Consider the following 26,152-nt stretch of genomic DNA (forward strand, 5'->3'; position numbering starts at 1 on the left):
GGGCCTCGGAAGCCTCCCTCTTGTGCTCCTTCTTGTGATCCTAGACCCCCATCTAGTGGGAGGTGGTGACCACACCGCAGCCGCCACAGACGGCTATGCGAGAGCTGCTCTTCTGAGCTGACCCGTAAGCACTCCCTGGACAAGCAGGGCCGTGTGCCAGCAGGAAGTCATTCGAATTCCAGTTTCTCAGCTGGGCGGTTTGTTACATCAGTGTTGGAAATGAGATCCATTACCTGTGCTGCTGTGCTCACTCTAGAGCCTCTGTTTCTTAGCCTGCTGATGAACGCTCACAGCTAGGGGTCAAAATGCCAGGTGATGTTATCACTGCCACATCCTGGACCACAACACTGAGTAAACCCACCACGGTCCGAGCTCATCCCAACTGCAAGGTCTCCGGAGCAGGAAGCCTTCCAAAGGGTGGGGGTTTTGTGTGGTTTTGGGAGCTCAGCCATGGAATTTGTCAAAGTCACGGAGACTTTTAGGCCACGTCCCTTTAGAAATGCTGACCTAACAATAGTACTAATCAGAAAGTATGGCATTTATAGTATCTTAATGGCACACGCCCAAAATAGATTCTCGTTATATCAGCAAGTTGACAAGCTCACAGGGTACTGAAAACTCTTGTTAATTAATTGCTAAAAGTCACAGGAACTGTAAAGTTGGGGGGGGGTGGAGTTTACTTTTTCTTGTAATAATCAAGTGAAGAATCACATTTACCCTGGCATCCTTACAGACTTACTTGAAGGTAAATGAAACCAGAATGTGGCCTCCAAAGCTGTTAATTTTTCTCTCTTATGTTAATGATCCTGGAGAAGAATGGGCTCTAATTAGATCATGAATAGAGAACACACTGTGACCTGCTGGCTCTGCAGGTCTAATGAGTGCAACTTTCTGAGGTACGCTCTTGTTAAATCCCTTCCCTTGGTCACTCTGCCACCACACCAGGACCACGTATTCATTGGAGAAGCACAGCACAGGAATTCCTATAATTATGTTGCCTGCCATTCCCATGGCAAAAGCATGTTCACAGTTTCTCAGAGGTTTAACAGGCTTTAATGCTCAGAAGGGAAATTTTCCATAGTGGGTATCTGTAGCAGAACAAGGGCTTCAATTAAAAATGTAATTATTGTTTTTTAGGTACTCACGTAATGGGTAATTACTCTCACACCTTTTCACCAGCAGTGTTTGGCTCGGTTTGTAGGACATGGCTACTTCAGGACAGGAACTTAATTCCATCAGAACTGGAGCTAAGTCAGCCACGATGTCTATGCCCGCAAATGATGGTTCTCCTGTGATTAAGGACAATGTTTGCCGTGCAATTCTCTGCACCAAATGTGATCCAGGTGTCCAGGAAAGAGGCACTGACAAGGTCCAAAGCCACACATGGACTCAGGCTGCCAACTGGACAGCACCCAGCTGCCAGCACTGGTGCCCAGCTCTGTGAGCACCAGTGGCCATGCTCAAAGTGACAACATCCGACAGAGCTGCTGGAAGTGGAAGGCCATGACTGGAGGAGATGATAAAATCAGCTGGAAGTCAGCTGGGATAAAAGCAGAGATGCTGCAGCCCGTTGAGCCCAGCTCCAGCAGTGCTGCCTGGGGCTGCTTCTGACAGAGCAGTGCTGGTGCCCTCCATCAGCTCCTTCCTGCTCACCTTCTGCCCTGCCTGCCCTCAGCCTCCAGTACCTGCGCTGAGACCCCAGGCCTCCTCCTCTCTTAGGTGCTCGCCAGGCGTGCTCTTGGCTGCTGTTGTCAGAAGTTGCATTTAGTGTCTGCAAAGCTGTATTCGGTCTCTGGGCGTAGCTCTGGCTTTCCCACCACGATACCCCCTGTTCCTGCAGAGCAGACCACCGCTCACCCCTGTTCCTGCAGAGCAGACCGCCACTCACCCCTGTTCCTGCAGAGCAGACCGCCGCTCACCCCTGTTCCTGCAGAGCAGACCACCGCTCACCCCTGTTCCTGCAGAGCAGACCGCCACTCACCCCTGTTCCTGCAGAGCAGACCGCCGCTCACCCCTGTTCCTGCAGAGCAGACCACCGCTCACCCCTGTTCCTGCAGAGCAGACCGCTGCTCCCCACGGCTGGGCAAGGGCTGCCGTATGAGTGGGTGTTTGGCAGACAGAAACCAGCGACCAGAATCCTCTTCAGGGTACAGTTGCAGTGGTGCTCAGCAGAGTTCATGGCCAGGCTCCTCACAGGTGATGTATCTGCCTTTGCGTGCAGGCACTCTGTATTCAGACCAAACACCAATTAACATTAATCATTACTAACTGCCTTGCATGTTCTTCTCTGCCGTGTCCCTCTGAATCTTGAATCCACTCCAAACTGTAGATGCTGAATGCCCATGGAAGTCAATGGGCTCAGCAGCCTGCGGGAGCTGCGGCTTGTTTGAGGCAAACAACAACTTTCCAACCCCCTTTCCCATTCTTAGCTTCAGACAAGCCGGGTTCCTGCTCACACCCAAGGCCTGCTATGGTCTTGTTTGGGGGGGGGGGGGGCGTACGGTACGGTTCGGTACGGTTCGGTTCGGTACGGTACGGTTCAGTACGCCACGCCAGGGATCTGGGCACGACTTGCGCAGGGCCCCGTCCCGTGTGTAATAGCGGCGTTTGTTTACGGCAGGAAGGGGCCGCAGGAGCCATAGGAGGCAACGGCACCGCTGCTCCAGGAGCCTCCGCCCCGCCGGGACCGAGCAGCCCCGCTCGCACCGGGGCCGGGCCGCACCGGGGCCGGGCCGGGCCGGGCCGGGCCGACCCCACACGCATGCGCGAAGTCCCCTCGAGCAGCCACAAATCGACGCCTGCGCAGCGCGGCCCGGCCCGGCCCGGCCCGCGGTGAGTGGAAGCGTCCGGCCGCGCGGTGCATTGTGGGCGGGATTGAGGAAGTAAAATGGCGGACCTGGCGAACGAAGGTAGGCGGGCACCGGCGCTGCGCAGCGGGGACGCTCCGGCCCGGTTCTGCCGCCGCTCCCGGCCGCAGCCCGACCCCCGCCCGACCCCGCCACCCGCTCTCTGAGGCGCTGCCGGGCGTGCGCCCGCCCTCGGCAGCGTTCCCTCCCTGCGGCCTCTGTCGTGCCCCGGCCCCGGTGGGGCGAGCGGCCGGACAAAGGGAGCTGCCGGCCGGGCCGCCGCGCTCCCCGCCGCGCCGGGTGCCCGCGGGGGTCCGGGGTGGTGGCGGCCCGGGGCCGCGCTGCGGGTGCATCCTGCTGGGGGGGGGGGGGCGGTTGGCGGCGGGTCCCCGAGCGTGTCCGTGCCCCGGGCGCTGCGGAGCGGGGCAGCGAGCGCCGCGCGTGTGGCCCTGGGGCGGTCCTGAGCCGCTTGGTGTCCCGGTTCGTCCGCTTGCATTTGGGGTCGTTGCCCACGGTTTTAGGCCTGTTGTAACTATTTCCTTAACTTCCACTCGTGTTAATCCTCCTGGCTAAGGGCATAATAGGGGTGGTTACGTAAAACTAAGGGAGGTACATTTATATGTGTGTTTTAGCTGAAAACCCCGAAGTAAAGAAATACTGGTTTAACCTCTCTCTGAAGAGGGTTAGGAATGCATGGGCTGTGCTATTGTAAGATTTGGGTGTGCTTCTAGGCATATAGAATGATGTGTAGGTGACAGTAGGCATCAACAGTTTGCATTTGAGAATGATGAACTTTCTTCAAAGTCTCTGCAAACCCAAGTTTGCCCCAGCTGTCTGTTTCTCATCCCTTTTCTCAGCTACTGAAAGAGAGGAAATGCTGGAAGGAGGTGAATGAAAGTGTGTGAGGCCCCTTCTTTAAGACTGCTCCTTCCATTTGAGCTCTGCAACAGTGGCAATTACAGTTCTGATATTAACATTAAACAACAGGAAGCAAGTGTCTGTTACAGGTGTAGCGTTTGAAGATGATGTCTGCGAGCACCTGGCACGTAATTACACTGAAGTTACTTCACAAATCCTGTGTTGCAGCGTGTCTTAGGCTCCCAAGCTCAAGATGAGCTGACAGTGCCCGAAGAGGCATGATGAGTGGTGTCAGGAATGGTAGTAAACAGTCAAATGTGTAATGACTGCTTGTGAGAAACTTAAGGGCAGTATTTCCCTGCTGTTGTTACAATAACCTTACAGTAAGCTTTCAGGGTTTACTGTGTTCGTTCAGATCCACGAGTTTGGGAATAGCTGTCTTAAGTTGTGCAAGCCTCTTGCTTAACCTCCTGGTTCTAGTGGGAAACATTAAGCTCAACAGTGAATTCCAAGTTAGCAATGTTTATTGCATCTTTTGCTACTGACTTGTGTGTTCCTACCCCTGTCTCTGTACTGCTGCAGCATTGCGTAGGCTGCAGGGGGGAGCTCTACTCTTTCATCTAATCTTCCTTTTTCTCTTTCTTTTTTTCTCTTCAGATCCTTTCCTGACCCCAGTGACTTCCCTCACTTGCTAATCTCTTTAGTTTGTGCTCACATCTCCTTCCACTTGTCATCTTCATCCCTTCCTTCTTCCAGTAAAGTGATACAAGCTTTCACAGGATCGAGCACGATCAGCTTGCTTCTGAGCTATGGCCTCTTCTGCCCATCCTGATAGTACTGGCTGCCATGTCTCGTGTTGAGTTTCTGTCCTCCAGTTCAATTTTGGAGGTGTCTGTTCTTTGAATACTGGTGCAGGTACATGTATTTCCTGGCATCGTTCCGCTAAAAGTCAGTGGACTCCATAGTTTTTCTCCTCACCTCTCTGAAGCAGTGATATTCTCAGGTGGCTTGGATTGTTTTCTTCTCATTCTTAAACACATCAACCTATTTTTCCAGTACTGAGGTGAATGTTTTATTTCCTTGTGTCCAGATATTTTCATTCACATCTGTGAAGTGACCCTTCTGGTACTGGTGATTCTTTGATGTTCTGCTTCATATTGATCTTTTGTTTGAAGTGTTAGATAGCTAAATGGGCATTTTCGCAAACCAAGGCTGGTTGAAAGGAAGCTCTTGGTATTCCTTAATCTTGATTGCTTTGTACACCAGTGCTGCCTCAGTCCTACTTTGTTGTGAGGTGTGAAGCTCATTGTTCTTTGGCACAGGTACCTAGAAAGAGGTTTCAGTAGTTCGTGCAGGTTGGTTTTGCTGAGCACATTTCAACATTGGCTTTTCTTGTCTGCTCATGCAAGTGAGACTTGCTTAGACTCTTACCTGTTTGATTACTGCAGCAAACCTTCTGGCCTTGGAATCTGGGTTTGTTCGGCCTGTGTCCTTTCACCCTACTAATGCAAAGCTCTTGGAACCTGTCATTTTTACCATGGCACCCACTTGTTTCAATTCTTTCATTCTTCTTTCCTTTTTCTGGTGGCTTTTCAAGTTCTGAAAGCTTTTAAAATGTTAATTTTCTGAAATTCCCGGTTTGTAAGACTGAATTACAGAAAAGGTGGAACTTCTGCAAAGAAACTAGCCTTGTTCTGAGGTCCTTAAGAGCAACAGAAAACAAAAACCCATTCTTTGTAGTGATGTGGGGTTGGTCTCTTCCAAGAAGCAAGTAGTAGGACAAGAGGAAACGGCCTCAAGCTGCACCAGGGGAAGTTTAGATGGAGAGGAGGAACAGTTCCTTCCCCAAGGGTGCTCAGGCATTGGAACAGGCTGCCCAGGGCAGGGCTGCAGTCACCATCCCTGCAAGTGTTCACACACCGTGGAGACGAGGCCTCAGTGCCATGGGGCAGTGGTGGCCTTGGCAGTGCTGGGGATGATTTTGAAGCTCTTCTCCACATGATTGATTCTCTGATTCTAGAAATTCTTTCTGTTCTTGAAGACTAAATGTTGATGTGTTTACTTAGTGTCCTGCTACCAGTTGAGTTGATACTTCAAGGGGGAAGCAGACATGAACTTAAATGATGTAGAAAAGACTGGTTCTTCTGTAATAATATGCATGGGATATTTGGTTTAAATTTTAGATGTGCAAAGGTTGACAATTTAGGACCTTTCTAAAGGCTTCAATGGTAATAAAATGCAAATGGAATCAAGTGTCAGGTGACCTTTAAGAAAGGGCTATATGGGTGTGTACAGCAAAACTCCCTTTGCATTAATGCTTTGTGGCGGGGAAGGAGAAAACCTTTGCCTGCAAAGTTGACATGTGTTCAGTAACTACTGCTGCAAAGGGCTTTTCCTCCCAATGTGCTCTTGTTTGGTCAAAGTACTGGTTTGAAACAGATCTGGAGGCAAAAGGCAAAGAGCTTTTGGGTATCACTTGTATTGATCTTCAGAAGGAAAAAGGAGCGTTTGAAGAACAAGTCCTTTAATTATGTGTTACCAGGAACCGGTGGAAACAATTTGGGTAACTGAGATGTAACTGCTTGAGGGATTCGTTGCTGGTAAAACCATCTTGGAACAGAATGTTTTCATATTGGTCAGTAGTTAATGTGGTTGGAAAAAAAAACATTGATTTCTCATTTTTACAGAAAAACCTGCCATTGCTCCACCTGTCTTTGTATTTCAGAAGGATAAAGCACAGAAGGTAAGGAGCTGTTGATACGGATTTCTCTTTGATTTGTTCTGTCACCTTGGGTCTGCTGTTGAGGTAGCTGCCATGCCAGTTAGTAGAAATGCAGTTTGTTTGTGACTCCCCAAGGGCTGTCATCGCAGGAGACACGGCAAGTGTTAATTCTAAACTTTAGGTGTAAGTGGCGTGTTTGCTGAGGTTAAGAGCTGCTCTGAGTCAAAAGTGGGTGTATAGCAGGATGCTGGAGTGGGGCTTCGGACAGGGGCCTGTAGGGACAGGCCAAGGGGAATGGCTTTAACCTGCCAGAGGGGAGACTGAGATGAGCTCTGAGGGAGAAGCTCTTCCCTGTGAGGGTGGCATTCCCTGTTCCAGAGCTGTTTGTTCCCCGTGCCAAGTTTCAAAGGGAGGATGCTGGTGAGTTCTCTGTACTCCTCTGTTCATGTAGCAGTGTTGGGGTAATGGGGTAGTGTTGGACTAGGGACAGGATCCAGTTGTGTCAGGAGGTTTCACAACCAGATGAAGGTGCTGATGGTGCCCTGGTCACATCCCATCGTGAAAGGAATCCATCATGGGATTATATGTTGCAGGAGCAAGGGAAATTGTATCAGGGGAGGAAGAAAAGATCAGGACCATTAGAAAAGATGTGAAACCTGTACTTGAAGACTTGTTGAATGTTGTGATAGTTGGTGATGCTTCTTGGTTTGTTTCTGGCACTGTAGAACATGCTGGGAGACTCCTTCCTGTAAAACTACCATAGTGTTGGTTTATAGAGTGCACTGGGAAAGGGCTTCCTCCTTTGCTTGAAGGAGCTCAAGCCAGTTACATTGATCAGAGAGTGCTTTGGAATGAACTTCCAACTAAAAGGCACATTCATGAGGAGCTTGGAACGTCTGTGGTGGTTTTAAACTTGACCTGAATTTGAGCATTGTCACTTCGAGGTTTTCAATATCTAGATGCTGTGACTGTGATAATGGTTGCAGTAGTCTCTGGAGATGTTAGTGTTTGGGTATAGATTTTCAGATATCTTATTTGTAAATCTTACTTAATAGTATTTTGAGTGAAACTCGAGATGCTTCTGTGTAATCTGGGAGCAATGCATTGCCAGGAATGAAAACCCCTTCAAAGTGATGATTAAAACATTCAGATGGATCCAGAGAGATTGAGATGTTCAGTGTGTGACTTTGTTTTATCACTGTCATCTGATTTCAGAGATCAGCAGATGGATCAAGCCCAGAAGATGGGGATGGTAAGAGACTTGTTTGTAAGGTTAAATCCCACAAAATGACTCTCCAGGATTTTGTGCGTTTTCCTCTAATTGCCTTTATCCTGCAGAATCTGATCGAGAGGATGGGAGCTACTGTCCACCTGTAAAGCGGGAGAGAACGTCGTCCTTAACTCAGTTCCCTCCTTCTCAGTCAGGTAAATGTTGCTACAATATTATATATGCTATATATGGGTTTCCTTCCCATATATGTCATTGGGAGGTTTTGTCTCCAGCAGATCATCTTGCATGAAGTCAAGTATGACAGGATTTATCAGCTTGTTTGTTTTTTTTGAGGCTCTGGAAGAAGGTTAAGCATGATGAAATGAGAAAGGAAAGTCATCTCAGAACGCTGTTATACCAGAAGATGCAGCACTTGCCTTTTGTATTTAAGTTCTAGATTATTTTTTCTCACCTGCTTCTTCCCTTTAATTCCATCTTCCCTCTTTTCATGATGGTCTGCCTTAAAACATGATGCAGGTTCCTGTAAGAAAAATTTCCCCACCCTTATGAGAACTATAACCCCCACCAAAAATTGGAGAGGTTTGGACAGTGAAAGATTTTCTGCAAACAAAGGCCATTGAATGCTGACAGCAATATTCAAATAAATGTTTATGGAAGTTGTGGGGGAAGATGTCCCTGCCTGTGGCAAGGAGTTGGAACTGGATGAGCCTTAAAGTCCTTTCCAACCCATGATTTCAGCTAAGATGATGGAAACAAAGTAGGGGATTCTCCAAGCACTGACATCTCTTAACTAAAACAGTTCTTGCCACTTGAAAGTGTCTGTGAAGAGAAGCATAAATTCTGCAGAACATTCCTGTGAGGGAATACAAATATCAAGCATTACCATTCCCAGTGTGTGAACTGCAAGAATTCACCCCTGGCCTTCCCAGCAATTGTGCTGCTGCCTGTAAACACCACAGGCAGTGATCATTCTCTCTTGCATCAGCCAGGTAGGAAATGTCTTGAATCCTCTCTCCTTTAAAAGGAATGGGAGAAAAGGAAAAGACTAAAACAACTTACGCATGACCTGAGACTGCCCTGGCAGCAGAGTAACTAAGAAAAAGGTAGCTTTTTTCACATGAAGTTGTTGGAGAGTGACCTGATCACAGCAAATCTAAGAGATTTCTGCTGATTTCTTCAATTTAACAGCAAAAGGTTAAAAGCTGAAACTACAAATATATGAAAACTTACAGATAGGAATTATTTTATGAAACATATCTGTCAACTCCTTTGGGCTTTACTGGATTTGGTAACACAGACCACAGAAGTCAGTGCACATGGATGCCTGCTGGGGGCTTAAGCCGCAGCAGACAGTGATAAGACTGCTGAATGAGTGGGGAAGAATAACGTTCCTGTAATACTGGTTTAGTTCAGAAGAAAGAAAAAAACAAAGTGAAAAAAACAAATGACTAGAAAAACTGTTCTCAGGTTCCAGCTTTGATGTGTCTGGGAACAGAGTTAAAATTCAGATAAAGTACACAGCTCCTCTTTCTTTTTCCTTGACTGCAGTAGCAAAGAACAACGTTTTTATGCCATCAAGCTTCTGTGAACCCTCTACAGGCAACTCTGACTCGGAACCAGGTGAGCTTCCCCATTTCTCTGCTTTTGCTCAGCAAACTGCTGTCAGTCTGTCACGAGCCAAAGTACCATAATCTGTGGTGATGTTCAGCCGTGATCTGTGAACCACTTCTTTTGTTAATCCCTCCTGTTCTGTAACGTGGTATTGCTGTATGGAATCCCAGCCTGGTTTAGGTTGAAGGGGCCTTAAAGCTCCTCCAGCTCCAACCCCTGCCACGGGCAGGGACCCCTTCCATAGAGCAGCTTGCTCCAAGCCCCTGTGTCCAACCTGGCCTTGAGCACTGCCAGGGATGGGGCAGCCACAGCTTCTCTGGGCACCCTGTGCCAGCGCCTCAGCACCCTCACAGGGAAGAGCTTCTGCCTAAGAGCTCATCTCAATCTCCCCTCTGGCAGGTTAAAGACATTCCCCCTGTCCTGTCTCTACAGGCCCTTGTTCAAAGCTCCTCCCTAGGTTTCTTGTCCTGTTTAGCACATTGTTATCTTACGCTTCAATGGCAGGAGAATAAGTAAGATGGGAAGGTGCTGAGCACAGCCATTATGCCCATAAGAGAAAACATTTATAATAACACCTTGTAAGTTCTTGGGAACTTGTAGTAGCTGCGGGTTTATGAATATGATTTCTTGAGATTGTTTTTTTACCTTTTAGCTTCAAGCGTAGTGCGTGCAAACAAAGGAATTTCATTTCTCTTCCTACTGTAAAAGCGAATGGAATGATGAGAAATTAATACTACCAATTAAGTGTAACTGAATTGATGATAATTAGCAGTTGAGTGCTTATTAGCAGCTGTCACGTTCAGTCATAGTGTTGGTTCTTTCTTCAGTTTGATTCTTGCTTAGAACCTCTATTACCTTGACTAATTCCTTCACACAAAGCACTCCATTTCTCGTGTGAAAAGGATCTGTTTCAGGTTGCTACTGAAAAAACAGTTTGGAGGGGGGTTTTATTGCAGCAACTCATGTTTCTGTCTTTGTGCATTTGCTGTGATGATTCCTGGAAATCCTGACTTCTTTTGGAAGACAGGAATTTGTTCTTTGGAAATCTCCTAATGACTGTGGATATTTATGAAACTTGTAGGGTATTAGAATGGGGAAAACGTGAAGAGCTGTGACTTGCAGTGTATGTAGTGTGTTACAGCTGTGGCCTTTTGGGTTTGCATTTTGCTTCCAGAGGAAAAGAGCAGTGGATTCCGGCTGAAGCCCCCAATCCTTATCCATGGTCAGGCCCCCAGTGCGGGTGAGTTCAATCTGTTCTGCAGCAGTACAAAGAAACCAGTTCAAGCATTTCATGTATTTAGGAGTTTCCTCAAACTGCTGCTGTAAGTGGAAGGCAGAAAAGTCTTCTGTTCTCCACAGTGGTTATGTCCATATCCAGTGTGTAACATGCACAGACACAGCCAGACTTTGGCTTGGGTCAGGACTGTGCTTCTGAAACGTGTCGGAGCTTAGTGTGCTTTGATTCAGTCCTTAGAGTAGTGCTGGACTCCCTGCACCAATACCTGGAAATCTCTTCATTAGGAGGAGGAGACCTGGAATGTGTAGTTGAATAATGTGTCAGTGCATAAATAGGATTGCTTGTGTACTGTTCACTTCTCTTACATTTTGGCTTGTATTTCTGAGTTAGTCATAAACTCTCTTCTGTGCTTTCCTGGATAAGGTAGAGAATATACACTGAAGTGGGGGTTTTTTAGGCCAGGAAGATGTCTTCTCTACTTGGGACTAATTCTGTTTTGAGTGAGAGATAGGAAAGGAGGAGGAGGAAGCTTTTTAAATGCCTGCTTTTCTGCTGTGCTCTCTGTTGGAAGCAGTTACAGAAGAGATGAGAGAGATGAACTGAAGCTGAATTTTTCAACTTTAAAGCTTTATAGCTCTTGAAAACCCTTTGTACTTGCAGGTCTCCCCAGCCAGAAGCCGAAGGAGCAGCAGCGCAGTGTGCTACGTCCAGCAGTATTACAGGCACCACAGCCAAAAGCTTTCTCACAGATGGGTAAACAACACTTTTGCTTTCTAAAGTACCACAAAGGGAGAGCAAAAACCCCCCAAATCTCCTTAGTGCAGCACTTTGTTTTACTCAACATCTGTCTCTGTTGTGCTGGGTTTCTCCTTTCAGAAGAGCAACATCATAGATGTGAGGTGGGTGGGGAAATGGCTGACAGGCTGCACCCAGTGGGTGGTGGTGAACAGCTTCTTCAGCTGGGGAGGTGTCACCAGTGGGGTCCCCCAGGGATCGATATTCTGTTCAAGGCTGTTCAATGTCTTCATAAGTGATCTGGATGATGGGATCAAATGTACCCTGATGAAGTTTGCCAATGACACCAAAGTGAGTGGGGAAGTGGACACTTTGGAAGGTAGAGGCACCCTGCAGGGTGGCCTGGACAGGCTGGAAGAGTGGGCTCCCAAGATGAAGTGACTTCTTGCTGACTTGGGTTTCTGCATGTGGACTTCTGATTCAGATAAGAATTGCTGAATCGTGGCCCTTATAAATACTACGGGAGCTCTGTCTTTTACACTGCAGTGTTTCATGGCCTTAAGAAGACAGCATGCTGTTGGCTACAGGAAACTTGCAGGACTTACAGAGAACTTACAGAATTCTCCCATTCCTTATTGCAGTTCTCAGCAGCGGCACCAATGGTGTGAATATCCCAGCAGATTCCGCAGCCACATCAGAATCGCTAAGTAATGCTGCACTGAAGAGCTCTGACTCTGAAGACAAGGTGAGTTGCAGGAGCGCTGGAAGGACACTCAAGGTGACAGGCTTCAAAACAGCATTCTCTGAACAAAGTCTGTTTGTTTAGGCATATGAGTGCAGTTCAGCAGTGATAGCCTCCTTCTCTATCCGTACCATGGGAGTGCATTTTAGGTGTAATATTAGATTTTATACTAATAGTGTACTATTTTTGTCTTTACTAAATGCAACAGGGATTTACTGAATCCAGTCTAGGATGTTTTTTTCATACCGATTTTTCCCATTTCAGCTTCTGTTGTCATTCTTTCCTTATAGTCCTTCTGACTTTGTCTAATCTTGCTGTAAAATCTTACTGCTGCTTGAGAGCAACATGCTCTAGTGGAAGGTGTTGCTGCACGTGCCGGGAGGTTGGAACTGGAGGAGCTTTAAGGTTGCTTCCAGCCCAAACCATTCTGTCATTTAGTGCAGTCGAGCGTTGAACCAGGCTCCCAAACTGGAAAGCTTGGTAACATCCTGGGATTTTTTTAAGACTTGGCTGTAGGAGGTTTCGGTTAGCCTAGCACTGATGCTGCTTTGAGCGCAGTTTGGACCAAGGGATTGTTAGAGATCCCCTGGAACGTCAGCTGTTCTGTGATTCATTAAGGAAGATGATTTTAAACAACAGGATTTTAAAAGCAAAAATCGCCTTGTAGCTCTGGAGATATTATTACAGGTTTGTCATTGGAAATGACTGTGTGACTCACAATGTCATAACGTGGCTTTTGCGGGAAGAAACTCAAGGCTAAAGCTTTGCATTTCTTTTCTTTAGGCAGGAGAATGTCAGAAAAAAGAGTCTAACAACACTGCAGATGATGACAGCTGTGAGAAGGCAGAACTAAATGCACAGCAAGCGTTTGTATTTGGGCAAAACTTAAGAGATAGAGTTAAGGTACACATGTGTTTGTTATCTTGACTAAGAGTTGATGTCTTTGAGTGAGGATGAGCAGCAGTGGAACAGATCATTTGATAGCATGAGCGTTACGCACTGTTTCTGAAGTACTCTGCAGCCACCCTGTATAGAAGGGTTAAAACCTTCCTGTATTTAAACAGAATGAAAAGCTGTGAATAGGCTGTTCAGTAAAACTGGTTTTCCAGACATTTAATAAATGAATTAATAATCTTCATTACCGTAAGAAGCTCATAGGTAACAAGCTCTGTGCAATCTATTGTTTTCTCTTACCTTTTGGGTCAGAATTAAGTTGAAGTGTGTTCCTAAGTTGCTCCCATGAAACTAAGAGCTCACATAAAAGGTGAGATAAGAAAAACGGGGCAGCCTGGGCTCAAACCTCTGCATGGAGTGATTCAGCTCTATTTTTAGCACCTCTTGTTGAAGACAGGGTTGCACAGGTTTCCTGGCATTACGAGAGCTATACCAGGTCATAGGCTTATATTGCTTTATTATACAGTGCTTGTGGCTGGAAGTTTGTCTTGGGAAAGTACGAGCTGGGAAGTTTGTGGTCAGTAGCTCAGACTGTCAATGTCTCCTCCTGTTCCTAGCTGGGGGATGAAAGCGATGAAGCTGCCGACGTGCCCAACGCCGGCCTTCACGCGACAGACACACCTTCTGCAACAAATTATTTTCTACAGTACATCAGTTCCAGGTGAGACTCCAGGGGAAGCCGGAGGACACTTGTTCTGTGCTCGGGGTGATTTGTGGTTGTGCTGTTCGGATGCAGGGCTTACACTGGGTCAGTGGGATCCCAGGCTTCTGGAGAATGAGGTGGCAAACTTCAGATGTGAGGGAACCCTCAAGGGAGATGCATGTGACACCACTTGCTTGACCACAGCCTCACCAAAGCCTCTTCAGAAAACTAACAAGCATAAGATGAGAGAAGTTCTCTCATGAATGAATAGAAAGAAACAGTGATGGAATTAATTGGACCTACCAGTAGAATCCTGTACAGATCTGTGCTTCAACCTGCTCTAGTGGAAGGTGTCCCTGCCTGTGGCAAGGGGGTTGGAACTGGATGAGCTTTAAGGTCCCTTCCAGCCCAAACCGTTCCATGATTCTGTGAACAGTAACTGAAGTGTTCTCAGTCTGTAAATAAAACAACCACTGTTGTCCTTCCTGCATGGGATTTAAACTCTGTTCATAAAAATGCCAAATGGGAGGAGGATGCTTATTCTATAAGGAAGATGTGAGGGCTGAGATTTGATTGTGAAACTTCTTTGTGAGCATAGCATTTGAGATAGTCTAGAAAGAGGCATTATTTATCCCTCCTGTCTTTAAGTGGCTTAGTTTTAATTCTTACTCTTTCTGAGAAAATTCACCTAAAACCCTGTAGGAATTCACATTTGTGCATGTAAATACTGTTTAAAAGTACGTTGTATGATGAAACAATAAGCCCTCAGCATTCAGCATGGCTTAATGTGGAGCTAGATATCTAAAGGGAAGATATTTACAGTGACAAAACCATCTGCCATCATTCTGAGAGGATTCTCATTCTGTAAAACCAGGACATGGTCTCGTGTTACTAAGTTGAAATCATTTTTGCTGCTGTTTCTGTGTCAACCAGTACTTAAAGCCAGTGACAGTCTCTCACTTACTGAGGAATTCTATCAGAAGATAAGTGGATATTTCCTGACTTCTAAAACCTATTTTGCTGGGGGGGTTGGGTTTGTTTGCTGTTGTTTTTTTGTTTTCCTCCAGTGTAGAGAACTCTACAAACAGTGCAGATGCATCTAGCAACAAGTTTGTCTTTGGCCAGAACATGAGTGAGCGAGTCCTAGTGAGTATCCACAGTGACTGGAATGCTCTAGCTCTGTGAGGAGTCTGTGTTCTGGATTCTCACTCGGGGATTTCGAGAACCTTTAATTACCCTCATCACTGGAGCATGGCTTGCTTTCAGTGGTTTTCCCTTGTAGGTGATTCCCTTTTCTGAGAGCAGTGTGGGGGTTTCATTATGAGTACTGGCTGCAGCAGCAGTGTCCTCCAGGATTTCCCTGCTGGCCTCTACTGGTGTGAGGAGCTTGAGTGCCTTCTAGTAGTCCATGAGGCTCTCAAGTCCAAGCACTTTAAGGCACAGTTTGCTTTAAATGGTTTCTTCAGCATAACTATTTGAGTGGTTAGTGTTTTCTGTCCTCCAAATGGAGAGAAGTTCAGTTCCATGATCCCTCAGTGATGGGATTCCAAGGCCAGCAGCCTCAGTACTGAGGTGTGATTCAGAAAACTCTTCATGGTGTACTATCCAAAGGTACAGCTTCCAGTGCCTCACTGTTTCCTACTGTTGTTTTTATTGCTATGCTGGTCTAAAAGGGAAACATTGAATGCTGTGTACTCATCCACATGTAACCCCTGAGCAGGGAGTTCAGCCAGGGATGCACCAGGTTGAACTGTAGCCGAAATTCGTTTGCTTTATTGAGCATAACTTCACAATGAGGGTTGAAATTTGGTTTCAGTTCAAGGACGAATAACCTGAACTGTGTTCAGGTCAGGCTGCATTCAGTTCCTTGGCGGGGGAAGTGGGATAGCTGTTACTGTGGGAGCATGTCATCTGTGGGGTGGTTCTTGTGCTGTATGGGTGATGAGCACTAGGGCTTCCCTCATGACTGATCACTAGCTCTGTTCTGCAGAGTCAGTGTATGCTTTCTGCCTTCTGTTTACCCCCTCCTCTTTTTGCAACAGAGTCCACCAAAATCAAATGAAGGTAGTACAGAGAGTAATAAGGAGAATGCTGCTACAGAGTCTGGGTCTGAATCCTCTTCTCAGGAAGCCACACCAGAGAAAGGTGAAAAACAGAATGTGATTTTAGGAATGGTAGTTAATCCTTGTTTAAATGTCCTGTTAGTTTATAAAAACATTTTTATGTTGCCTTTACTGTCTCTGTAACCAAAGACACACCCTCAGGGTGGGAGGTGATGTGCTGGATGCTACAGGTTCTCTTGTCCTTTTGGCTTTAATGTTAAACATGTACAGGCTACACTGTCTCTTTCATGGTTGTTCTGCAGTACTGGGACTAACTTCAGCAGAATGAAAGTAGAGGGAGTTACGGAGCAGGTACTTGGCCCTACAGAGCGCGGAAGAAATGTGCAAACTTCCTTCCAGCTCCCAGTGACTGAATGTCTGAGTTCAATGTACATTAGATTGATCGGGTGCACCAAATGGGTTGCTTAAACAAAGACCTGTTGCTGGATTTTAGACTGTTGGGACTCTTCAGATTGGCAAGATTTTCTGGAAAGCTTGGCTTTTCTCTAGCAAACGGCTTCCAAGTCAGACTAAAAGTGGAACATGAATGGTGCTGGAGATGGGTGGGCCCAACTGCAGAGCTGGTGGCAGTGTCGGGAGTGCTGGAGCACCTACAGATGTCTGTGTGATAGGAAAGGTTTTGAAACACTGTCTGCAGGGACAAGATTGGTCATTAATGTCCCTCTCCTGTCCTTTGTGTCTTCTGCTTAAAAGCCAAGCTTTAATTTGTGCTATCAATTTCAGTCCTGTCTCTACTATTCTGTTAACGTGTGTCTTCTGTGCTTCATTGCTTCAAATTCTGGTGTACTTGTGCGAGACCTTTACCCCTCTCACAAACGTGCTAATCCTTCTCCAACTTTCAAAATGTTGTTCAGCAAATAATATTTCCGAGTCCCTGGCAGAGTCTGCAGCAGCCTACACTAAAGCAACAGCAAGGAAGTGTTTGTTAGCAAAGGTCGAAGTGATCACCGGGGAGGAAGCTGAAAGCAATGTGTTACAGGTAAGCTAAGGGTAAGGTTGAGAAGCTTTCAGTTTAGGGGGTTTCATCTGGATAGATGCACACCACCTGCTTCCCTGCAGCTCAGCCACCCCCTATATTTCTAATGGATTTTCTTGTGTTAAAATGCAACCTTTTGATGTTTGTTAATCAGAGCCTTGCTTTGTTGTTTCTTGATTTCCTCTTTCTGAAGAAATGTTAGTGTTTGGGCTATCCAAATCTTAAGCATACTCTCCCGAATCCATCATAGCTTCTTTCATAGAATGGTTTGGGTAGGAAAATGACTGACTGATGTAAGCCTGCTGACCCTTCACCAGTCTCATATCACAATAAGTTTCCTCTGTGAGAGTTTGTGCCTTATCTGAAATTGTTCTTGTTGCTTGCTCTTGAAAGCAGGTATTCTTTAAGAGTCTACAGCTTCTGTTAATAAAAGTTTATGAAACCAGTCAGCCAATTTTGAGGAATTGATTGCAAGAGAGAAGATGACTGCCTTGCTTTACACAGCTTATAGCAGCTAAAATTCCAATATGAAATCTGAATCTTTTTAACCAGCCGTAGGTGACTAAATAGGGATTACATTATTTCAATTGACCACTATGCTACAGAGAGATTTCCTGTTACAGATTCAGTGCAAGCTGTTTGTGTTTGATAAAAACTCCCAGTCTTGGGTGGAAAGAGGTCGAGGACTTCTGAGACTCAATGATATGGCCTCAACAGATGATGGAACATTGCAGTCTCGGCTGGGTAAGAGGAACCGGGGGAAATGAGGTACTGGATGACAGTCAGTGCTATTTTCATAGGATGTTTCCATGACGTGCAGCAGCATCTACTTTAGTTATGTCTTAGCTGCTGAAACTCAGCAGCAGTTTGGACCTTTTCTCGTTTCAATTTGACCATTTTTTCCAAAGGGAATATTTCTCCTAATGTAGCAAATATGCCAGTTGCTTCTTTTTCTCTATAAAAGCAAGCTCCATTTAGCACCTGCAATATTTGCCTAGAAATTTATGGTAATGTTCTTCAGATCTGGGCTCTCTGCCCTTTTGGACAGGGTGCTTGTGGCAGGGAAAGTCTCTTTGAATAGAGCAGTACAGTTCAGAGTGGCAGGAATGTGCATTAGCCTGAGATTAGCTCAGATTCAACCACTGAACGTTGTATTAACATGTAAGGCTTTGGGCTCAGTATCTTTAGACATGACTGCTAATTTTTAATAGCCTATGTTCTTCTGATTAACACAGTTGTGATGATTCATGTTTTAAGGGCTTTCCCTTGCTGTTCTTTGTAAAGACACTTAAATGGTCCCACAATAGAAAGCCATGTTGGCTGTTTTGAGCTTCATGTTGTGTCTTTTTCCACCTAACTGATCTTGTTCATTGGCTTTAGTGATGAGGACTCAGGGGAGTCTCAGGTTAATCTTAAATACCAAGCTCTGGGCTCAGATGCAGATCGATAAAGCCAGTGAGAAGAGCATCCGGATCACTGCCATGGATACAGAGGACCAGGGAGTTAAAGTTTTTCTTATATCAGTGAGTATTGGTTTTTCTTTACAAGACAAACTTTGTAATTCAAGAACTTGTTAGCATAAGCTTTGGAGGTGTCAGAAAAGCTGTGTGACTCCTGGGTAAAGAGCTTCTCTACAGTCAGCTGCATATGTGAGCCAGAGTTGGTGCTGAGCAGAGAGGAGCAGGCCCTCACCATCACAGTTCAGTCCATTGAGCATCTTCCTGTGTCTACCACAACCCATTCTGACCTTGTGTGGGAAACCCTCCATTAGAAAACTGAGTAGATGGTGAAATTGGGCAGAACTGGTGTGGATTCCATAAGCAGTGTTTTCTTCTTTTATAATTCTTTGCACCTTTTCCTTGCTTCTACACCCATGTAGGCAAGCTCTAAAGACACAGGGCAGCTGTATGCTGCGTTGCACCATCGCATCTTGGCCTTGCGGAGTAGAGTGGAACAAGAGCAAGAAGTGAAGAATGTAGCACCTGAGCCAGAGGTAACACAATCAAATGAGGAGGACAGTGATGATGACGTCATTGCACCTTCAGGATCAGTTGGAAGTGGTAAGCAAGAAAGATCACAGAGCTTCCTGGTTTCCATACATCTTTCTGTGTCCTCTCTGTAACTGTATTAGAGATGCGCTTCTGGCTTGTTACTGTGCTTTGCTTTCCTATGGCTTGGAACATCCAGCCTTTGACAGAGACCAGTCCTCCATCCTGATTCACTGGGGGGGGGGAAGAAGCAATGAGTATGAACAAAAGCAGTGGGTGGATTAAAGAGGCTGGAAACTTGAGCTTTTAGGCTCTGGGATGCTAGTGGGATCCTCAAATGAGATAAATCAGATTAGTCAAGAACATAGAATTCTGTAGTGGACAGAACTCCATCTGGAGAAGGAAGACGTAAGGCAGGCAGAAGGGGACCTCTACAGTTCTCATCTGCCCTTGAAATCCTAAATCTGAGACTACTGTGGGCTTCTTAGGTAGGGTCTCTTGTTGTAAACCAAGAAACAAAAGATATTTCTTATGACAAAGAACTTCCTTTGTTTCAGGTCCTAATGATGAAGGTGATGGGCAGAATGTTGGCAGCACATAGCAGACGTGAGCCCCTCTGCTTGCAAGGCTGCTATGAACACCATCTTGCAGGCACCTCTGGATCCCCCAGGCCAGCTGTTCTTTCAGGCAGTGTTGAAGGCTCCAGGACTTAAGAACTGTGCATCCCTGTTCGTTTGTTTGGTTTTTTGGTCTGGATCAGTAGATTCCACACAGAAAAAAGCAGACTTGGAAACTACCTGAATGTGGTTTGGGACGTGAAAGCTCATCATATTGATGAGCCAAAAAGAAAACGCAAAATAAAAAACACAAAACCCAACAAAACCCCAACCATTTCCCCTCTTCCTTGTAATTGAAATGGCACATTACAGCTTGTCACAGCTTTTCAGTGGGACCTTTTGACTGTTTCTTCAGTAGTTCATGTCTTGCAGGCCTCCGAGATAGAACTTTCCGACATGGTTCCAACTCGAATTCTGCTTTTGGAGCCCCTCCTCCCCCTTAAGAGTTTCTGCCACCTGCAGGGAAACTGTGTCCTCACCAGTTCACTGACTGCCCTTTTGGGTTCATTCTCTTTTTGGACTGCAGATGAGGCAGATGATGGTGTTTTCCCTTTTAATTCCAGCGTAGGTTGTGGGCACTGTTGTTCCCTGTCCAGTGGGTTTGTAAACAGAGAGAAACAAAACATTGTGCTTCACCAGGAAAGGTTGTTTTTTAATGCAGTAACAAGAGACTTCAGAGTCTGCAGGATTCTGCTAATTCCTTTTCTTTCTTCCCATTTCATTATTATTATTTGGGGGTTTATATTGTGGTGATACCATTTTTTTATTTTAGTTTTTTCGATAAGATGCTCTTGTGTGTTGAGAAAGTGAAACTATTGTTTTGTACTGTTCTTTTCTGTTCCTATTTAAGGGAGAGCTAAGCCACTATATATAATAGATGTTGCATACAATTTTTTCTTAGGAAATAATATGTTTCTGTGGCTACAGTGAAGTGGAGGAGGCAAACAGATTACACCTTCAGGAAAGCTGAGGAGGAAACAGCAGTTTAGCCCTTGGAAGAATAAACCGGGCTCATGTAATGAGCTCTGCCAGCCATTCAAGTAAACCTGTACTCTGAAGCAGCTCTCATTTAATGGCTTGATTCAACAAGCCATGGAAGCACTTGCCTGATTTACCTACATGTGAATAATCTTCCTGAAGTCAATGCAACTATTCATGCTTAAAGTCAAGTACATTTTTCAATACCTTGCTGGATTAACGGCCTTAAATAGAAACTTCTAACCCTTCCTGTCCCCTGTTCTGTTTCCTGAAGTCTTGCAGCATGAAGAAAAAGGTAATATTGCCAGCTTTGAATAGTTTGGGCTGAAGGATATTGTATTCTGTTCCACCAAAATAAAAGCAAGAATGTGTTTTCCTGTGTGTAATTCTGAAGTACTCCTACTGTAACCGTAGCTCACTTTCTGCTTCGGATGTTTTCTCATCAGTTGGGCCTTTTGTGTGAAAGTTGAGCTCTATTTTGTTATTAAAACATAAGGTATATTCTTGTCCAGCAAAGTTGGAACTTGGGCCTCCCTCAACTTAAACCCAGGTCACTTGGAACAATTTGTGAAGTTTGTAGGTTATTTCCATTATAAATAGTTTACTGCCAGATAATTTGTCGCTTGCTCCTTCTCCTGTAGGCTGGGATCTAAAATGCACCCGTTCAAAGAACATGAAAGAGGAAGGAGCATTTAATGTAGCATGCCTTGAAAAAGAAGGCCCAGATTGTAGCAGAAAAGCTACAGTTGCCTTTTCCAACTAGGAAAGCAGTCCTTACTGCCGCTGTCTTAATGCAACACCTTTTTGTTCACTGGGAGGCAAGATCATGTTTCTGCCTGTTACCTGTTGTTAACCACTGCTGAAGACTTAAGCTGTTGGGGCAGGGGGTGCTTTGTCCTTCCTGATTGAAGGAACACCTTGGATTACTGTGAAAAGGGCTAATGAGGAGCTGTGCCACTGTGTTTGGGGGGTCTCTGCATTGTCTGCTCATGCCTTTTGGCTTAATTAGTGTGCTTCCTCCTTAGAGTGATGGGCTTTGTTAACTATGCACAAAGCTGCTGATGCACCCCATCTCCTGCAGCTCACAGCAGAAGCAGAGCGTGGTTTTTAATACCCACACAATTGTGTCTGTATCACAAGAGCTGGGGAACCTCTGTATTTTCAGATAAGAGATGAGATTGCATATTGCATCTTGGATCTTTTTCCACTGATACTCAGATTTAAACTACTCTCTTTAAACAGCCTGGCACCATAAGGCTGCCTGGTGGCAGCACAAAGGAAATGAGAAGGGGTCTTGGTTAGCAGAGCCTGTTTGTGGAGGAATGGTGTTATTTCCTGATCCCAAACCCCATGGGGTCTCTGCAGAGTCTCACTTTGAGGTGCTTTACCTAAACCAAAAGTGATGGTGCTTGAAGCCTCAGAAGGCAGCAGAAGCCTATCTGCCTGCTGGGGTTTGATGGTGGCACACAGTCACTTACAGTGCGTTTGCACTATGCTTATAGTGAAGAGGGAAATAGTACTGTGAACCACAGGCAGAACTGGCCATGGGTTTTGTTCAGGATGGAGTTAGGCCAAAGCAAAACTCTTCCTTCAATCTCTGCCTTAAGGCTCTTATTAAACTGGTGACAGGTACAACCAGATCCTGCCCCTGTGGTTTGAGGTTGATGTAACTGCATTAAAGCTTGGATCAGAGATTGAGCAAACAAACCACCCCAAGCCTGGTGGTGTATTCCCTGCGCTGGGGGAGTGGGGGGCTTAGAAGGAAGGTTGGGGATGAGCTGTTTTACCTCCTGCCAACAGCCTGCAGCACCCTCCTGCTCCATCTTTGCTCTTAGGTCTGTAGGCAGCAGTTACTGCATTGTATGTTCTGGCTGCTGCCTGATGTGGGCACAGCCTTCCACACTTCCTGGGGGCAAGGGGGGAATAGTGGAGTGTAATAAAAGTGAGCACCTCACCTGATAGGGAAAATGGTGTCAGAACAGCAGGAGTAAACTTACCCGTACAATTTGGATTACACCTACAGGAAATGCAGGCGTTAAGGGGCGAAATGTGCAGTTCCAGCACCTTTCCGTAGCCCTGTTCCTAGTGCATGAGGCACCGAGCCAGAGGAGGGCAGGGAATGAGCCACATAAATAGTCCTCAGCTCTCCCTGGCTGGAAACGTGTCCAAGCTGTTAGAAGCCTGCAGGAATAACACCCCCCCCCCCAACTTTGTCTTCTCTCCCCATTCCCAGCCGCTGAGGTATCCATTCCATTGCCTGGTACTGCTGCTGTCCTGCAGGCTGAGTGGCCTCTTGTGCTCCCAGTGAGTGTAGAAAATGGTTTATTTCCTTCCTGGGGCCATGTTGCATGTTTAAAAAGTGATCATGTTTCCCCGTAACCCTCTCTAGCTTTAGGAGTTCTGTCATCGTTTGTCAAGATTTCATTAAACTGACTTTTCACTGTGTGCTTTTCTCCCCTTGTTCTTTGGGTTTTCTGTGCACTGACCTGCTGAAACTGACCTCTGGTCTTGCTCAAGTGGACTCTTAAAGGCAGCCTTAATTCCCATCGACCTTCTATGAGTTGGGGGGGGGGGGATATGTTAAATACGTAATTCCTGATGGAATTCTGATAGCTTCCCTCCAGCTTCTAATGGGACCATGGAAAGGCGAAGTGGTGATGTTGTATTTGATGGTCGAGGGACCCATCAGGACCCAGCTGGAGGCCAATGGCTGCAAGTCCCTGCGCTTCCAGCCAGCTGTGCACGTGGGAAACGCTATTGACACCGGTTGCAGCTCCTGGTTGTATTCCATTGCAAGGACAAGACAAAAATCATCTGCTGAAGAGTCTGGAGCAATTCTCTAATGGGCAGGAGTTGCTGAGAACTGTCTATGGAGACCTCAGAGCAGCTCCAGTGCCTAAAGGGGCTGCAGGAAACCTGGAGAGGGGCTTTGGCCAAGGGCCTGCAGGGACAGGCCAAGGGGAATGGCTTGAACCTGCCAGAGGGGAGACTGAGATGAGCTCTTAGGCAGAAGCTCTTCCCTGTGAGGGTGCTGAGGCGCTGGCACAGGGTGCCCAGAGAAGCTGTGGCTGCCCCATCCCTGGCAGTGCTCAAGGCCAGGTTGGACACAGGGGCTTGGAGCAAGCTGCTCTATGGAAGGGGTCCCTGCCCTGGCAGGGGTTGGGGCTGGAGGAGCTTTAAAGCCCATTCAACACAAACCATTCCGTGACCACCCCCAGGTCTCCTCGGAGCCTCCTCTTCGGGCTGAACCCCAGCGCTCTCCGCAGGCACCGCGGGGCCCAGAGCCCGCACATGGGGGCGTTGGTTTGGGTCAGGCACGGAGCTCACGCACCCGAGAGCACCGGAGGCCGCGCGGGGCCGCTGCGGGCCGCCGATACCTCCCTGAAGCCGCTCCGGGGGAGCGCTCGGGTGGCGGAACCGGGTCAGAGCCGCCGGGATTCGAACCCCGGCCCCGACTCGGCTCCGGTTCGGCTCCGGTTCGGCGGGCGGGGCGGGGCGGGGCTGACCGGGCGGGGCGGGGCGGGCAGGTCCTGTCCTCTCCTCCCCTCTCTTCTCGCGAGAGTTCTCGGCGCCGCTGCCCGTGCCCTTGCGGCGCCATGGCGGGGTACTGGGACGGGCCCGAGGGCGAGCAGTGCCCGCGCCGCGCCTGGCTCACCACGAGGGTGGGCGCCGCCGCCGGTGAGCGCCGCGGGCCGGGGCCGGGGCCGGGGCCGGGGCCGGGGCCGGGGCCGGGGCCGGGGCCGGGGCCGGGGGGTGCGGCCGGGGCCGGGGCCGCGCCGCTCGCGCTCACTGCCCCCGTGCTGTGTTGCAGGCCTCATCGGAGCCGCGTACCGCATCATCCTGCTGCAGCCCGGCACGGCTCTGGCCGCCGTGCAGATGGCGGCGGTGGACACGGTCACCATGGGTGAGGGCCTCTGACACGGGCCTGCAGGGACAGGCCAAGGGGAATGGCTTGAACCTGCCAAGGGGGAGACTGAGATGAGCTCTGAGGCAGAAGCTCTTCCCTGTGAGGGTGCTGAGGCGCTGGCACAGGGTGCCCAGAGAAGCTGTGGCTGCCCCATCCCTGGCAGTGTTCAAGGCCAGGTTGGACACAGGGGCTTGGAGCAAGCTGCTCCAGTGGAAGGGGTCCCTGCCTGTGGCAGGGGTTGGAGCTGGAGGAGATTTAAGGTCCCTTCAGCCCAAAGCCTTCCATGATCCAGGTGATGGCCGGGAGGGACCGGAGGGGCCTTGTGTAATGCTCAGTCTCACCACAGCAGCCAGAACGTGATGCCCGCGGGTAACCGAAAGCAGATTTTGCTTCGTTTCCCTCTTTCCTGCCGTGCCGCCCCGTGCCCGACACAGAGGTGTTCGTGTGCCCTCGGTTCCTTCGGGATTTTGGTGGGTTCACTCGTGGGGTTTTGCCTCTCGCTTGCAGCCACGCTGGGGGCCGTGTTTGGTGTGACGACCTGCCTCAGTGCCGAGATCCGGGAGAAGCCGGAGGACCCCTTGAACTACTTCATAGGAGGCTGTGCCTCAGGAGCCATCATTGGGGCAAGAAGTAAGTCAATGAATCCTGATGTCAGCTCCCCCTCTGAGTTCATTCCGTGCCGGTTTGGTTGATGCTCCATTGTACAAGTCTGCTGAAGTAAATACTGCTGCAGCGTGGCACCAGAGGTAACATCAACCTGGTTTACAGAATGAGCAGAGCTGGCCCAGTCCTGCTGGTTATAACTGTCAGTTCTACCGTGAAACTGCAGGGTATGGAAGAAGGAACTGTGGAAATCCACGTGTTCTTGGGAACAAACGCGCTTTATTTTAGCTGGAAGATATGTTCTGACATCTGCCCTGCTCTGAGGGACAAGCTGTATCTTGCTGCTCTCAGGCTAGATCAGCCCCTGCAGTGCTTGGCCAGCTCTGCTTTCTCTAGCATTCAGACTCTGTTAAAGGTGGGAGGCATTCGCTGAAGTTGGGATGAAATTGATCCGTACTTTTCCTGGTTGCTGAGCCGATGGGAGACGGAAGCAGGGATTGCTGGTTGTGTCACTGAGGTGCACGATGTGAGGTTGCCTGTGGAAGGAGATGGGGGGCGGATTGGAGGAATTGGTATTTCCATTTGGAAGCTAAAAGCATGAGAAAATGTAAATCCAGGTGGTTTTTCTTGGCAAACGGCGTTCCTGAGGCTCAAGGGGCTGTGAGTAGAAGACAGAGTGATAGAAGAATGAGTCTGTCACGATCTCCTGGATAGAACTTGTGCACTAAGAGGTCTTTTCTGCTCTGCTGTGTTGTTTCCAGCTCACAATTACTTCACCGGTACCATGTCCTGTTTGGGGCTTGGGATCACTGCTGCCCTCATGAAGATTGGCAACAAGGAGGGCTGGAGGCTGACGGGACCTCCCAAGCTGTGACTGTAGCCTTGCCCTGTGAGCTCTCCTGGGAATGCTCTGTGGAATGAGGCTCTGTGGAATAAAGATGCTGGCAAATCAACAGCTGGAATCACAGAACTCTGGGGCTGCCCAGCTGCTGGAGGGGAAGCTTCATCTGCTGCTGCTGCTGAGCCAGGCCAGAGGAGGCCCCGGAGCTGCTGTGAGGGCTGGAGCAGCTCTGCTCTGGAGCCAGGCTGAGAGAGCTGGGCTGGGGCAGCCTGGAGAAGAGAAGGCTCCTGAAGGGGAGACCTGAGAGCAGCTCCAGTGCCTGAAGGGGCTGCAGGAAACCTGGAGAGGGGCTTTGGACCAGGGCCTGGCAGGGGTTGGAGCTGGATGAGCTTTAAGGCCCCTTCAACACAAACCAGGCTGGGATTCTGTGTTTTCTGTGCACACGTTCCGTTGCCTCTGTGTCCATGTTGCACACGCAGGCTTGAGGGACACAATAAGGGAAACATCTTCATGGTTACAGACGAGGCAGGCTCAGGAGCG

At 47.8% G+C, this 26,152-nt stretch overlaps 3 protein-coding genes across 7 annotated transcripts in view; all 3 read left to right on the plus strand.

The window, feature by feature from the left end:
- The window catches only part of RPL36 (ribosomal protein L36), a 148,705-nt gene that overhangs the window by 39,861 nt on the left and 82,692 nt on the right, over positions 1–26,152 (plus strand). The window lies entirely within an intron of this gene.
- Positions 2,811–20,647, plus strand: RANBP3 (RAN binding protein 3). Of its 5 annotated transcripts, none has more exons than XM_061466954.1 (17): positions 2,811–2,909; positions 6,392–6,447; positions 7,642–7,678; positions 7,765–7,851; positions 9,206–9,277; positions 10,443–10,508; positions 11,166–11,258; positions 11,882–11,985; positions 12,766–12,885; positions 13,494–13,597; positions 14,647–14,725; positions 15,622–15,724; positions 16,557–16,681; positions 17,302–17,422; positions 18,059–18,201; positions 18,558–18,738; positions 19,224–20,647. In XM_061466954.1, the coding sequence occupies exons 1-17, from the start codon at positions 2,888–2,890 to the stop codon at positions 19,265–19,267; spliced, it is 1,557 nt and encodes a 518-aa protein (XP_061322938.1). In that variant the 5' UTR covers positions 2,811–2,887; the 3' UTR covers positions 19,268–20,647. The 5 variants fall into 5 exon arrangements, with proteins under 5 accessions (XP_061322938.1, XP_061322940.1, XP_061322941.1 ...); XM_061466956.1 differs by having other exon boundaries at positions 2,843–2,909; positions 15,622–15,723; positions 16,571–16,681; XM_061466957.1 differs by lacking the exon at positions 10,443–10,508 and having other exon boundaries at positions 2,843–2,909.
- Positions 23,822–25,724, plus strand: NDUFA11 (NADH:ubiquinone oxidoreductase subunit A11). The gene is made up of 4 exons (XM_061467004.1): positions 23,822–23,939; positions 24,073–24,165; positions 24,676–24,798; positions 25,533–25,724. Exons 1-4 carry the CDS (start codon positions 23,858–23,860, stop codon positions 25,643–25,645), a joined length of 411 nt encoding a protein of 136 aa, XP_061322988.1. The 5' UTR covers positions 23,822–23,857; the 3' UTR covers positions 25,646–25,724.

The sequence above is a fragment of the Pezoporus flaviventris genome, unplaced genomic scaffold, assembly GCF_033815535.1.
Source record: "Pezoporus flaviventris isolate CSIRO_AGI_PZ_B2104156 unplaced genomic scaffold, CSIRO_AGI_Pfla_v1 ptg000043l, whole genome shotgun sequence".
NCBI lineage: Eukaryota > Metazoa > Chordata > Aves > Psittaciformes > Psittacidae > Pezoporus > Pezoporus flaviventris.

Bases quoted from the DNA above. Each gene is read 5' to 3' on its own strand.
- RANBP3 (XM_061466954.1), top strand. From the start codon at position 2,888: ATGGCGGACCTGGCGAACGAAG. The intron at 2,910-6,391 runs GTAGGCGGGCAC...TCATTTTTACAG, and splicing joins GGCGGACCTGGCGAACGAAG to AAAAACCTGCCATTGCTCCA. The intron at 18,202-18,557 runs GTGAGTATTGGT...ACACCCATGTAG, and splicing joins TTAAAGTTTTTCTTATATCA to GCAAGCTCTAAAGACACAGG.
- NDUFA11 (XM_061467004.1), top strand. From the start codon at position 23,858: ATGGCGGGGTACTGGGACGGGCCCGAGGGCGAGCAGTGCCCGCGCCGC. The intron at 23,940-24,072 runs GTGAGCGCCGCG...GCTGTGTTGCAG, and splicing joins GAGGGTGGGCGCCGCCGCCG to GCCTCATCGGAGCCGCGTAC. The intron at 24,166-24,675 runs GTGAGGGCCTCT...TCTCGCTTGCAG, and splicing joins GGTGGACACGGTCACCATGG to CCACGCTGGGGGCCGTGTTT.